The 16,305-nt window shown below is 34.8% G+C and overlaps 1 protein-coding gene across 1 annotated transcript in view; it reads left to right on the top strand.

Annotated features, from left to right (window-relative positions):
* Positions 1–16,305, top strand: part of LOC133192071 (influenza virus NS1A-binding protein homolog A-like) — a 204,720-nt gene that overhangs the window by 154,308 nt on the left and 34,107 nt on the right. Inside the window, exon 10 of the mRNA XM_061327915.1 lies at positions 3,563–3,688. Within this exon, the coding sequence (XP_061183899.1) occupies positions 3,563–3,688 (126 nt within the window). The remainder of the gene's footprint in view (positions 1–3,562; positions 3,689–16,305) is intronic.

Genomic DNA, 16,305 nt, shown 5'->3' with positions numbered 1-16,305 from the left:
CTTTATGAATTTTTGTGTTGTATGGTTTTAATTTTAAATTTTACTGCAGTCAGGAGTGCAACAAAACTGCTTTATAATTACCAATGCTTTTTAACTATATTTACTAAAAAGAATAAGTTGAAAAAAAAAATTTTGATACTATTTGATGTTCAAAACACTATGTCTATCAACAAATTACAGAAAGAGCTAGGTTCACTTTATGCATAAAATGGCCCTGTAGATCGATATACCAATTTATAAATTTACATGCTATGTTCCATATTTCAAACATCTAGATATAGTAGAGACTTGGTGCTTTCATTTCCTATTAAAAATTTTCTCCTGAAATTTAAGGTATTGGAAAACAGGCTTTATGAAATTGCAATGTTCTTGAATTTTAAGGAAAAGAGGTATATTTGAGTGCTTTCAGAGAAGAAAAATAATATGAGCGCACTTCTTGATCCAAAAAATAAAACATGTTTTGTAATCCTTAGAAGCAGTTCTATAATTTTATAATTACATAGATCAAAGGTTGCGCTCTATATATAATATTAAAAAATTGCTTTAAAAATTGGCCGTTTTGTTGAATTTTTCAGGATATGATGAAAATGACGCAATTCATGACGTCATAATGCATTTACTAGCCAGAAAATTACGTCATTTTTGATAGATTCGCAATCACCAAGAGTCTAAATGATATTTAAAGCATTATCAATTGAAACAAAGCAGTTTCACTTTTTAAGAAATTCACAGGGCTTAAAAAGGCCCTAAGTGAACCTTGTTCTTTACAGTCAATTCAGGGAATAGTTTTCATCATTCCACATATACATGTATATTTAAACACAATTAATATATATATTACACTTTGCAAATAATCATGTTTTAAGGTCTTCAAAATATGAAAAACCTGCCGTAAACGATAAAAAATATCAAAATGACAAATTGATTTACAAAGTAAGAATGGGTTATTGTGTGTTATACTTTTTAAAACAATGTTAAATAAAATACATATTGGACATCAGGAGTGCAACACAATAATGTAACATAGGGTCACTTCAAAATCTAGTATTTTTTGTAAGAGAACTCATATATAAAAATTCTTTTTTGGCTTAGATTTAAAGAATTGACTTGAACAGACAAAAAAGTGAATTTTGGGGAATTTTATTGCTTCATATTTTTTTCATATTAAAACTTTTCAAACCAGAATTGAAAAAATAATGTAAAATAACAATCAAAAAGCCAATTTCTTGTCACATATACAAGAGAAGATACTCAATCAAGGTCTAGATTTAATCATTTATACCTCTTTTACCATTTTGAAGCATAGAAAACTATAATTTCTTGTGATTATGTATTTTAGAAAGTCTTTTAAGATGCAATGATAATTTCTTTTTTCAAAAGAAATTTTACTAATAAAAATTCTGAAACTTTTTTATCCAATTGTTAGCTCACCTGAGCCGAAGGCTCAAGTGAGCTTTTCTGATCACTTTTTGTCTGGCGTCCGTCTGTCTGTCTGTCTGTCTGTAAACTTTTTACATTTTCGACTTCTTCTCAAGAACCACTGGGCCAATTTCAACCAAACTTGCCATAAAGTATCCTTGGGTGAAGGGGATTTAAGTTTGTTCAAATGAAGGGCCACGCCTTCTTTCAAGGGGAGATAATCAAGAATTAGTGAAAAATTAATAGCATCTTTTAAAAATCTTCTTCTCAAGAACCACAGAGCCAGGAAAGATGAAACTCATGTGGAAGCATCCTAAGGTAGTGTAGATTCAATTTTGTTCAAATCATGACCTGTGGGGGTAGGGCGGGGCCACAATGGAGGATCAAAGTTTTACATAGAAATATATAGGAAAAACCTTTAAAAATCTTCATCTCAAGAACAGCAAAGCCATGATGAGTCATATTTATATGGAAGCATCCTCAAGTAGTGTAGATTCAAGTTTGTTCAAATCATGACCCCCGGGGGTAGGGCGGGGCCACTATGGAGGATCAAAGTTTTACATAGAAATATATAGGAAAAACCTTAAAAAATCTTCTTCTAAAGAACAGCAAAGCCATGATGATTCATATTTATAAGGAAGCATCCTCAGGTAGTGTAGATTCAAGTTTGTTCAAATCATGACCCCCGGGGGTAGGGCGGGGCCACTATGGAGGATCAAAGTTTTACATAGAAATATTTAGGAAAAATCTTTAAAAATCTTCTTCTCAAGAACAGCAAAAACATGATGAGTCATATTTATATAGAAGCATCCTCAGATAGTGTAGATTCAAGTTTGTTCAAATCATGACTCCCGGGGGTAGGGTGGGGCCACAATTGAGGATGAAAGTTTTACATAGAAATATATAGGAAAAATCTTCTTCTCAAGAACAGCAAAGCCATGATGAGTCATATTTATATGGAAGCATCCTCAGGTAGTGTAGATTCTGTTTTATTCAAATTATGACCCCCGGGGGTAGGGTGGGGCCAGAATGGAGGATCAAAGTCTTAAATAGAAATATATAGGAAAATATCTACTTCTGAAGAACTGCAAAGCCATGATTAGTCCCAGGTAGTGTAGATTCAAGTTTGTTAAAATGATGACCCTCGGGAATAGGGTGAGGCCACAATGGGGGATCGAAAATTTTACATAGAAACATATAGGAAACTATCTTCTTCTCAAGAACTGAAAATCATGTTTAGTCATTTTGATATGAAAGCATCCTCAGGTAGTGTAAATTCAATTTTGTTCAAATGATGACCCCCGGGGGTAGAGTGGAGCCCAGTGGGGGGTCGAAAGTTTTACATAAGAAATATAGAAAAAAATTTTACTTCTCAAGAACAGAAAAGCTATGTTAAGTCATATTGATATGGAAGCATCTTCAGGTAGTGTAGATTCAAGTTTGTTCAAATGATGACCCCTGGGATAGGGAGGGTCCACAATGGGGGATTTAACTTCTACAAAGGAGTATATGGGAAAAATTTTTAAAAATCTTCTCAAGTACAACAAAGCCATTTGTTATATTGACATGGAAGCATCATCAGGTAGTTTAAAATTCAAGCCCCCCCCCCTTCCCGTAATTTTTTTAATACTGAACTGATTTGTGCTTTTGCCAAGCCATTGTGCTCAGGTGAGTGATGTGGCCCATGGGCCTCTTATCTATTATATTGCCACTTCAGGATTTTAAACTAAAATGCAGTGCATGTGCAATACGATGATATAAGTGAAAAATATGTTATAAGTAGTTGAATTTTTCCAAAAAATTTCAGTTTGGTGGTCATTTTTTTGAATTCACCCTTAAAAGAGACAGTAGCTTTTGAAAATATTCAATAACATACATCCATTACCATAGTAATATAACAATGCAAAGTCATAATGTTCAATCTGAAAAATGTTTGACGGTGGTGTGAAAGTAACCTCATTATTTTCTTGTTAACATATCATTGATATAAATGAAGAAAAAACCTACTTAGAGTTGACGTAGGACCACAAATATTAAGATTTGGCAACTTCTAACCTTGCTCTATTAGAATCCATGAAAAACTCAAAATGCATAAAAATTGCCATAAGGACCTTTTGTCATGGGGGCAATCATATATTTATAGGATTGGCTTCATTGCATGAAAAACTGTACTGCATTGGAGGATGTTTGGGACAAAAGAGTTCTAATGAGTGCCATGTGTATGACCCCAAAACCAATGAATGGGATACAATAGCTCCTCTGAATACAGGTTTGTAATTCCTTATACAGTAAAATTTTTTAGTATGAACACAGATATAGCAAATTCACAGATATAGCGAGGATTTTTTGAATCCCTTCCAAAATTCTTAATAATCCTAAGAAAATATGGTTATAATTAACTCTCATATTAAGAATTTATGGATATAGCGAACTGATTTTGTGTCATGTAGAGGTAAAAAAAAAAACGAAAATTACATCTTTTATAATGAATTTTCAATATCTTAAAATTCAGATATTTATCTGACATTTTTATGCCCCCGGATCGAAATATCCTGGGGGTATATTGTTTTTGTCCTGTCTGTCTGTTTGTCTGTTTGTTATGCCCCTGGATCGAAAGATCCCGGGGATATATTGTTTTTGTCCTGTCTGTCTGTCTGTTTTTCTGTTTGTCCGTTTGTCTGTTTATCTGTTTGTCTGTTTGTCCGTTTGTCTGTCTGTCTGTTGTCAACTTTAACCTTGCCCATAACTTTTGATTGGTTGGAGCTATGACTTTCATATTTCACATGTGTATTCCTTGTGACAAGACCTTTCTTTGGATACCATCATATTTGACCTTTTGACCTTGACCTTGGAGTTTGACCCACTTTTGCAAAATTTTATGAGACTTCAACCTTGGCCATAACTTCTGAACAGTTGGTGCTTGGGGTTTCAAACTTCACATGTGTATTCTTTTTGACAAGGCCTTCCTTTGGATACCGACAACTTTGACCTTTTGACCCTGACCTTGGACTTTGACCTACTTTTGAAAAACTTTAACCTTGGCTATAACTTTTGAACAGTTGGTGCTTAGGGTTTCAAACTTCACATGTGTATTCCTTGTGACAAGACCTTCCTCTGGATATCAACCACTTTGACCCTTTGACCTTGACCTAGGAGTTTGACCTACTTTTGAAAAACTTTAACCTTGGCCATAACTTTTGAATGGTTGGAGCTAGGGTTTTCATACTTCACATATGTAATCCTTGTGATAAGACCTTCCTTTGAATACCAACCAGTTTGACCTTTTGACCTTGACCTAGGAGTTTGACCTACTTTTGAAAAACTTTAACCTTGGCCATAACTTTTGAATGGTTGATGCTAGGGCTTTCATACTTCACATATGTAATCCTTGTGACAAGGCCTTCCTTTGGATACCAACCACTTTGACCCTTTGACCTTGACCTAAGAGTTTGACCTACTTTTGAAAAACTTTAACCTTGGCCATAACTTTTGAATGGTTGGTGCTAGGGCTTTCATACTTCACATATGTAATCTTTGTGACAAGATCTTCCTTTGGATACCAACCACTTTGACCTTGACCTTGATGTTCGACTTTTATTTAAAAAACTTTAACCTTCGCCATAACTTTTGAACAGTTGTATCTAGGTCTTTCAAATTTCACAGGTGTACTCCTCGAGACAAGATCTTTCTTTGGGTATCAACATTTTTTATCTTTTGGCCTGAATTTTGACTTGCATTTGAGAAACTTTAACCTTCGCCATATGCTGCCATACGGGGGCATCAGTGTTTCACAAACACATGTTGTTTTTAATCAGTATTTATATTTGATATTCAATTCATCTTAAGTACCCTAAGGAAAATTTTGTATTGAAAACCTCCTAGAAGATATTTGGTAGTCATATTTGAAGGAAAAAATGCATATTGCGAATTTGTTATATATACTTGAACGAATTCATTAGATGGATATAAACGAATTACAGATATAGCGAAGTAAATTCACAGGTCCCTAGGACTTCGCTATATCCTAGTTTTACTGTATTTAAAGATTTTATACAGGGATGTAAATGAGCATTCTATTATTCACTATTGTCAGAGCAGCAGTGGATGTCGGTCTGTCTGTCTGTCGGTCCACCAACAGTTTCCGTTCATTTTCTTTATACAGACTTATCTTAAGAATATCTAGGTCAAGTTTTGTTTTGGGTACGATTGAGCAATTTTTGACAGAGTTATGCCCCTTGGACTTGGAAAAATTCCAATTATTTGCCGTTTCCGTTCATTTTCTTTGCAGAGGTTGCACATACTGAAATGAAATTTGGTATACAGATTTATCAGAAGAATATCTAGATCAGGTTTTGTTTTGGGTATGATTGAGTAATTTTTGACAGAGTTATGCCCCCTGGACTTAGATTTATCATAAGAATATCTAGATCAGGTTCTGTTTTGGGTATGATTGAGCAATTTTTGACAGAATTATGCCCCCTGGACTTAGAAAAATTCCAATTGTTTGCAGTTTTCATTCATTATTTCTGCATAGGTTGAACTAATTAATTTCTGATATATCATGAGAAACGTGCTTTTGCTTAAGATGTGATGTAGAAGTTTATTTCTGGTTGATGCATTTCAGATAGTACCGATAGATGACCCTATTGATTTTAAGTTCAAAAGGTCAATTTCATTTCCATGTACACTGCCCATCATGTTTACTACCCGTAATAAAGGCTTGTGCACCCTATAATGTATGTCCAAGGGGGGGGGGGGGGGGGGCATATGTGTTTTACAAACATCTCGTTAGCTCACCTGAACTGAAGGCTCAAGTGAGCTTTTCTGATTGAAATTTGTCCATTGTCTGTCGTCGTTGTAGTAAACTTTTCACATTTTCATCTTCTTCTCAAGAACCACTGGGCCAATTTCAACCAAACTTGCCACAAAGTATCCTTGGGTAAAGGGGATTCAAGTTTGTTCAAAGGAAGGGCCACACCTTCTTCCAAGGGGAGATAATTATGAATTCATGAAAAATTAATGGCATCATTTAAAAATCTTCTTCTCAAAAACCGCTGTGCTTGAAAATATGAAACTTTTATGGAAGCATCCTCAGGTAGTGTAGATTCAAGTTTCTTCAAATCATGACCTGTGGGGGTAGGGTGGGGCCACAAGGGGCAATCAAAGTTTTACATAGTAATACATAGGAAAAATCTTTAAAAATCTTCTTCCTAAGAACAGCAAACCTATGATGGGTCATATTTATATGGAAGCATCCTCAGGTAGTGTAGATTCAAGTTTGTTCCAATCATGACCCCTAGGGGTAGGGTGGGACCACAATGGGTGATCAAAGTTTTACATAGGAATATATAGGGAACATCTTTAAAAATCTTCTTCTCAAGAACAGCAAAGCCATGATTAGTTATATTTAAATGGAAGCATCATCAGGTAATGTAGATTCAAATTTGTACAAATCATGATCCCCTGGAGAATAGAGGGGCCATAACAGGGGATCATACAAAGGATATATCAATCAAAATTTTCTTCTTAAGAACAGCAAAGTCATTATTTGTCATATTAATTCAAAAGCATCCCTATGAAGTTTAGATTCAAGTTTGTTCAAATAACCCCCCACCCCCCGGTACCAGTTTTATATTTAAACTTTTCAAGACTGAACTTATTTCTGCTTTTTCGTAGCCACAGTGCTCAGATGAGCGATATGGCCCCTGGGCCTCTTGTCGTTTTTTTTTATTTCAATGAACAGTGATGCCATGGTTACAAAAAATGTAAATTTCTGTAAAATACTTTCAAAATGATACTCCTCATACAGTTTTGGTCTCAGATTTTAGTATATTTTGACATGCAATTACATGGCACTGAGATGCATAATTCTCTTTATTGTTTTTTTTTACTTTGATGAATGGTGTTGCTAGAGTTACTTAAAGTATAAATTTCTGTAAAATTCTTTCAAATGGCTACTCCTCCTACGTTTTAGTCTGATTGAAATAAATCTTGCTAAAAGAAATAAATAATTCAAGGATCATTATTCTATTTATTGCTGTTAAATATAGTTTCAAGTCCAAGTGCTACTTTTCCTTTGCTTTAAGAACAAACCAGTAGAGCTACAATCTTAGAGACTTCTGGTTTTAATTGTATTACTGAAGAATGATAGATATTAAATAACCTTGCTTTGTTTTGTGTATAAAGTACTGATAAGGTGTTTAGAAATAATAACACCAAGCCCAATTGGGTTCTTAATAATATTTTAGCTGACAAATGTTTCGTTCTTCATTCCCCCAAGTGTGTTATGGCATTGTGCTGACAATGCATCCAAGCACATAAACAAATAACCCCAAGCTAATTTAGTGTCACATGTTTGATTGAAAAGCCACACCCTTCTTTTAAGGGAATATAATTAAGAACAAGAGGCCCATTGGCCACATCACTCACCTAGGCACTTTGGCTAGGAAAAAGCAGCAATCACTTCAGTACAGTAAAACTCATTTAGTATGAACACAGATATAGCGAATTCATGGATATAGCAAAGTTTTTCGAATCCCCAACAAAATTCTTTACAATCCTTTGTAAAATTTTAAGGTTATAACAAACTCTGATATAACAAATTTAAGGATATAGCGAACTGATTTTGAGTCCCATAGAGGTTAAAAATAATGAAATTTACATCTTTTATAACGAACTTTCAAAGATCACAAAATTTCATACATTGAAGTCACTTTATATTTGGTATGTATTTGTATATAAGATTCAATTCATAATAAAACCTTAGTTATCCAAGGTATGTTTTGTAATATTTGCTTCCCTAACATATTCGGTAGTAATACTTGAAGAAAAACTTGTATATTGCGAATTCGCTAAATATAATAAAACGAATTTGTTACATATAACAAATTACGGATATAGCAAATTAAATTCACGGCTCCTCAGGACTTCGCTATAACCAAGTTTACTGTATTGAAAAGTTTAAATATGAAAGTGGTAAAGGGGGGGGGGGCTTTGCTGTTCTTAAGAAGAAAATTTTTATTGATACATCCTTTATATTCCTTTGTATAACTTGTCAATACTGCCCTGCTGTTCTTCATCAGGAGAAAATATTTTTTCTATTATACATTCCTATGTAAAACTTTCATCCCTATTGTGACCCCACTATAACCCCAGGTGTCATGATTTTTATAGATGTAGCCCCACCCTAACCCTCAGGGTCATGATTCGAACACACTTGAGTCTACACTACCTCAAGATACTTCCATATAAATGTGAATAAACATGGCCTTGCTGTTCTTGAGAAGATATCTGAAGATTTTTTTCCTATACATGCATATGTTCAATTATATGTACAAAGTGGACCACCCTATTCCAGGGGGTCATGATTTGAACAAACTTGAATCTACACTTCCTGAGGATGTTTCCATATCAATAAGACTAAACATGGCTTTGCTGTTCTTGTAAAGAAGACTTTTCCTTATTTATTCCTTTTTAAAAGTTTGATTCCCCATTTGGCCCCACCCAGACTTGGGGGTCATGATTTAAACAAGCTTAAATCTACATTTATAGCCGAGGATGCTTCTATATCAATATGACCAAACATGGTGTAACGGGATAGCGCTCAATGGCTATCCAACTTCTGACACCAAAAATTGTAATGCTATAGTGGTTCTAGAAGTTAAGGGATTATCTCCCCTTTTAAACACCGGGTCAACAACACTAACTCAAACTTTAAGTTTCAGGAATATATTGAGTCTGCTTTCTATATTATTACAAACTTTTATGAAATATAATATCCATAAGTCTCAACAAGAAGGTAATAATATCCACAACCGAGCAAAAATAATTTATAATTTTTTATAATTTCCAGACTTTTCTTAACAAAACCCCAATACAAGAAGTCAGATCCGGAAATAATCCAGAAATGTGACTTTACTATTAATTAAGAGAAGTTATTATTTTGATAAATTGTCAAAATGGTAGATGTGATTTGTCTAGCAAAGTTTTGGAAATAATCAAGATATGTGATCTCCTGAAGAATTAACTATTAATTAGATAATTTCTCAATAATTATTTAAAAGAAAATTTGGTAAAGTCGGATCCTGATTATTATTAATCTTATATAAAATTCATCTCCTAAAACCAAACCTGGAACTTCCTCTTGTAAACTTCCTAGGGCTCTTCCTTCTAATTGGTGATCTATCCCTCTTTCTGTCTGGGATTCCCTTGTTCCTAGTCTTTACAGCTCTAGTTATTTCTGTCATAGGTTGTAGTGAAGTCACTTGGGCAGTATCCTTGCGGGCCATTTCAGAAAAAAATCTGCAAGAAAGAACTTTGCATTTCTGATGCTCTTTTAACACATTTATTGCAGGGGCCACATTTTAAATACTCTAAACTATCGGTTTCAGAACATGTGCAATCAGCTGGGTTTTCACATCAGCTCAAAGCATCAGTGTTACCATGTTTTGGACCTGGGTGATACTGTATAGAGAAATCAAATTAAGAGAGAATCTCCAACCACCATGTTATTTGACCTTTAGGCTCTCTAAGTTTGAATAACCAGACTAAAGCCTGGTGGTCAGTACGAATTGTAAACTTCCTTCCAAGTAGGTATTGCCTGATATATTCAACAAAGTAATGCAGAGCTAGTAACTCTTTATCTGTAATGCAATAATTTTTCTCTGACTTATTTAAAGACGGACTCCCATATGCAATGACCCTCTCAGTTCCATTTTGTATTTGTGACAGGACACCTCCAATTGCAACATCACTAGCATCTGTATCTAAAATGTATTCGACCTTCATCTAATAGATAAGCAAGCATATCTGGTGTAGTAAAACAATCTTTAAGTTTGAGAAAGACATCTTCACAATCATCGGTCCATATGAATTGTCTCCCCTTTTTAGTCAACTCGACTAAAGATCTCACTAATTGAGCAAAATCCTTGATAAATTTCTGATAATAACTCCCCATCCCGAGCAGTTGTCTAACTTCTGTGACAGTAGTAGGTTTAGGCCAATGTAAAATCTTAGAAATGTTTTCCAGATTTGTGAGTATTCCCTCAGATGAGACAACATGTCCTAGAAAGGTTACTTTAGTTTGGAAAAGGTTGTATTTCTCAGGTTTCAATTTCATTCCAGAGTCTTGTATTCTTGATAATACATCTTCTACTCTTTGTAGATGTTCCTGAAAAGAAGAACCAAATACAACAATATCATCAAGATAAATGATACAAGTTTGCCAATTAAGACCTTGTAATATGAGCTCCATGAGTCTTTGAAATGTAGCACATGCTGTAGATGCTTTCTGAAGACAAGATTACCTCTACATTTTGAGGATTTACAAGTTCAGCTTCCCCTAAAATTTCATCTTGTTTTATAATAACATCTGTCTTGAAGGGATTCATTACCCTTATTTTTGTTCAAACTTTATTTTCTAAGTCTGTCAAACATGACACCATCAGAAGAGAAAATCTATTACTGAAATCTTCTAAAGGTTCAATACAAAATACATAGTTAGGTAAATCCTTGTCACTTTCAAACCTGTCAACAAAAACACCAATTAATTTGCTTGCTGCATGCAGGAATTACAAAATTCTCTGCTGCTAAGACCCTTCTAGTTTTCTCTGTCAATTGTGTGACTTAGATTTTATTTCCTCTGAAGGTAATGGAGTTGTCATGCAGTTCTATTTTAACAGGTCCATTTTCTTCTTTTAATAAGATATCTAAACCTAAAAGAGCTTCATCCTGAATTTCAGCCACAATAATTTCCTCTGTAAATTTTACTTGGCCCAGTTGATCCTAAAAAATGGCTTTACCCAACTCATTCAAGGGTTCCCCATTAACATTAGTAAGTGAATTTGACTGTTTAAGTTGTGGTCTTGATTCTTTGGGGATTCTTTCAAAAATTCTCTTGGATATGATTGATCTGGTGGCTCCTGTGTCAGTGGTCCATTCTATTTCTACACCCTGTACAGAACCACTTATATATATCCCAGGACACCCATTTATCTGCCTGAGGATATATTCAACAGAGGAACCATGGTGCTGAAAATTTTCAGAATTAGTTACATCCATCTTGTACTGGTCTACAGGAGTCTTCCTGACTGCAGCTGTGGATTTCATCTGCAACAAAATTAAGACTCAAACTTGGAATAGTAAACAAATATAAATTGCAGTTTACCTGACTTGCATTAACATTTAACTCTGGGCAGTCTACCTGACTGTCTCCTAGGTTATAAGTACATGTACCATCCCTGTAGTCTACCCGGCTACTATCAAGGGATTCAGAAATTGGATCCACCCCACAGTCTTCCTGACTTTATCCAAGACTTTCTATTCCAGGTACTGCCCCACAGTCTACCTGACTATGTCCAAGACTTGCTTATCCAGGTACCACCCCACAGTCTACCTGAATGTTTTCAAGACTTTCAAAATCTGGCACCACCCCATCTGGCACCACTCCGAGCACTAAATTCAGCTGCTGTTCAGAGACATTCTTAGGACTTTTGCCTTTAAATACAGCAGTATGAAGTTTGTCCAAGTTTGTATTGCAGATATCAGCTGTCATAATATTTATAGAATCTTTTTCCCTCAGCACCAAGGTCGTCCTCTATTTTCTTATGACTAGAAATAGAAAGATTATTATCAATATTAATAGAACACTCAAGAGTTGGGCCATTTTTAAAATTCAACGGGGTCATCTCTCAGCCAACAGAGCTGATCCGATTTAGTTTAACGAAGGCTTGAAGACATTTGCACCAGGATTTAATGGTGCACTATCACATGTTACTTGTTGCTTTTTCTCACTGGAGCAGCTTCCAGCATAGTGCCCTTGCTCTGACGCTGCATTTAAAGCAAATTAAAGGTTTCCTTGGTCTTTGTACTTGACTTCCATTATTGGGCTGAACTGCAATTAAAACTTCTTGGATGACCTGTTTCAACTCAATTTTTGTTATAAAATTTGACTCTGATCCCTTTTGACCTTGTTTATCTGAGTTTCTAGAGGGATTCTTCCCTGTGGGTCTACTGTGTTGTCATCTTTGATTCCAACTATCTGTTTGGGTTTTGCTATCCTTGTGAGAAGTTTCTCCTTGTGAGGATTGATTCTTACTACTGAACACTTGTCTCACAGGTCTTCTGCGGTAGGCATAATCTCGCTCGTCATCTGCTCTAGGATATCTAGTAGCTTCCTCATACTCAATGACAAACTCTGTGGCCTCTTCAATAGTTAAAGGATCCCGGTTCAATTCTACATGCAAGTGAGCTTTCTCACTTGATAAACCAAGTAAAAATCTGGAAACTAAGTCTTCTTGTTTCGTTTTGTTAACCCTATCTGGATATGCCTTATTGTATAGGCTCTTAAGTTCAACAGCATAATCCTGCACAGACTCTCCATTTTTCTGGTCTCTGCGTCGAAATTTAGTCTGATATGTCTTGTTGGTCTCAATAATGCCAAAACGACTTTCTAATTCTTTGAGGAGTTTCTTATAATTGGACAAAACGACTGGTCTAAGCTCCTCAAACACAAACTCACCTGCATGGCCCTGTAACCTTGGCAACAATTGACCTAATTTTTCTTTGTCAGTCCAACCATTGTGTTGAGCTACTGCTTAAAATCTGTTTATGTAAGCTTTCCATTTCTCATCAGACTCTCCCTTAAAGGCTGGAAGTTTTACTGAATGACTGGAATTTCTGTTACCAAATATCTTTGGGGTTGACATGGAACCACTTGACTGTGCTGTTTTTCCAGCATCGGTGTCTGAGTCCTCACCAAGCTCAGAGGTAGTAAAACCAGTGGCTGATGGTAATCTCATCCTTGATGTCTTTCTGTTAACTCTGCAGGCTGTTGTAGGTTTCCTTTGGATTTTACTCCTCCCTCTGAGTCTTTGATCATCACCATTGGTTTCTCTTTCTTGGTTGACTGGACTATCTTGGTTAGCATTGCTAAGGATCTTACCCAAATCATCTGTCATCCTATGACAGGCGTTATTGATTACTTGGCTGAGACTGTTAATAATTTTACTTTCATTGATAATGACTTGATCCTTTTGAGTATCATTTCCTTGATTGATATGACTTGCTTGGTTTGTATTACTTACAACCTTACTTAGATCTTCCGTTATTCTGTTGAAAGCTCCACTGATAACCTGACTAAGACTGTAAATTAAATTCTCATTTATATTTACTAACTCACCATCTTGACTTGAGTGATCTCCCTCCGTCAAAGGAGTCATTTGACTTTGACATTGGACATTACCTGGACCAGTTTTAGTACAAGTCTTGAGCTTACTGTTTGTACTTGTAGAAATTTGACTCAAGCCTAAGCTTGCAACTTTGTGTGGAGTCTGTACTGTAATCTTTGGGGAAAGTACCCTTTCATGTGTGGGGTATATGTATTCATTGACTACTTGGTCATCTTCAGATTCTGTTAAGTTCTCTCCATCACTTGCTCCAGTGATGACATGTATCTCATGGGTCGTTGGCTTTTGTGCCACATTGCTGGTTTTCTGTGTCTCTGATTTATTCATTTCATCATCCATCATATTTCTATTGTCCTCTCCTTGAAGAGCTGCTTGGCGTCTGGTATATATGACTCAGTGGTTAAAGTAAAAGAACCAAAGAGTTCGTATCTCTGGATCCACTCCTAAGATTTGTGGATCCCACTTCTGACACCAAAATTGTAACGGGATAGCGCTCAATGGCTAACCCACTTCTGACACCAAAAATTTTAATGCTGTAGTGGTTCTAGAAGTTAAGGGATTATCTCCCCTTTTAAACACTGAGTCAACAACACTAACTCAAAATTTAAGTTTTCAGGAATTTATTGAGTCTGCTTTCTAATTACAAACTTTTATGAAATATAATATCCATAAGTCTCAACAAGAAGGTAATAATATCCACAACCGAGCAAAAATAATTTATAATTTTTATAATTTCCAGACTTTTCTTAACAAAACCCCAATACAAGAAGTCAGATCTGGAAATAATCCAGAAATGTGACTTTACTATTAATTAAGAGAAGTTATTATTTTGATAAATTGTCAAAATGGTAGATGTGATTTGTCTAGCAAAGTTTTAGAAATATTTATTCAAGAAATCTGATCTTGAAATAATCAAGATATGTGATCTCCTGAAGAATTAACTATGAATTAGATAATTTCTCAATAAATTATTTGAAAGAAAATTTAGTAAAGTCGGATCCTGAAATAATCAAGATATGTGACTAAAGCCAATATTTTAGAGAAAGAACCTACAAATTGCCAAAGATAAAATATTTAGAATTATTAATTAATTTCAAATTCTAATTACCAATTAAAAACTCAAAGAATTTTACCTCAATCAATTTTAAAGTGATAGCCAAAATAAACACTAAGTGTAAGAAAAAGCTGAGAAGCAGACCAACTTTGGATTTGCGGAATTTCCGTAGTTATATTCCGTAAGGACAAATCACACTCCGTTTCCTAACGAATTTGTATTAACGCATATGAATTATATGAATCTATATGAATCTGTATACGAAAAATAGTTCTCAAGATAAAAATAAAATTAATATTGCAAATAATTCTACCAATAATACCATTTTATATAACATTTCACACATAAACAATAATTACATACCTGTTTCACAATACAAGTCGGTATTCTTTGAAATTGACAGAAAATGAATATTAATGAGGTTAAAAATATAAATATGGAGATTGATCCGGAAATAGAGGTCAACCTAGACCAAAAATAGAACACAAGCATGGTGAATATTGTACAATGAAAAATACTGCAATTTTACTGTAAGTAAAATTATTAATAATTTACATCAACATCATTCTTTAGAGGACAATATAATACAAGTACTCTGATTAGATCCTTTAAATATAGCTGTAAATTCGTAAAATATCTGTAGATGTCTATACAACACGTGTCAATCCAACTTTCCTCTGTTAAACTTTTACAACGGTAACAATTAAGACTAAACAAAAAGCTGACAATTCAATACTTTCTTGAAAAATCCAGGTAAAATATAATTAGATAATATACAAAACAATTCACACTGATATGTGATTCAGTATTCACCATCTATAATAACATATTCATACGAAGATGAGGAGGGGTCATCTCAAAATACATAAATATTACAATGGCTTTGCTGTTCTTAAGAAATAATTTGAAGATTTTTTCCTATATAATCCAATGTAAAAATTTTATCCCCCATTGTGGCCCCACCCTACCCCGGGAATCATGATTTGAACAAACATGAATCTACACTACCTGAGGATGCTTCCATATCAATATGACTAAACATGGCTTTGCTGTTCTTGAGAAAAAGATTTTCCTATATAATTATGCTACTGCAGAAAATAGAAGAGGAGTTCTGGGAACCAGGGTGTTTTGGTATTTAAAAAAAAACGTCAATTTTGCGACACCCATTTGACCCACCAGGGTGAAAATGAAAATTACAAAACCATATTGCACATCTACAGGACACCACCAATCATCTTCCAAAAGATGATTAGGCTACTGCAGGAAGTATAGAGGAGTTCTGGGAACTAGGGTGTTTGTGTATAAAAAACATCATTTTCAACCCCCCCATTTGACCCCAAGGGTGAAAATGAAAATTCCAAACCCTTATTGCACATCAAAAGGACACCACTTATCATCTTCCAAAAGGTAATAAGGCTACTGTTTAAAACGTAAGAGAGTTTCAGGAATCAGGTCATAGTAAAAAAAAACATATTCCACTCCCATTTGACCCTTGGGGTGAAATTGAAAATTCCAAAACCTATTTCACATTTGCAGGACAACACCAATCATCTTCAAAAAGATGATTAGGCTACTGCGTAAAATGTAAGAGGAGTTCTGGGAACCAGGTCTTTGTAGAAGAACATCTTTCTTTGGCCCCTGTTTTGC

The sequence above is a fragment of the Saccostrea echinata genome, unplaced genomic scaffold (assembly GCF_033153115.1).
Source record: "Saccostrea echinata isolate AGI-Se365-2 ecotype Australia unplaced genomic scaffold, CSIRO_AGI_Sech_v1 ptg000025l, whole genome shotgun sequence".
Taxonomy (NCBI): Eukaryota; Metazoa; Mollusca; class Bivalvia; order Ostreida; family Ostreidae; genus Saccostrea; species Saccostrea echinata.
This window is presented reverse-complemented; position numbering and strand designations above follow the sequence as displayed.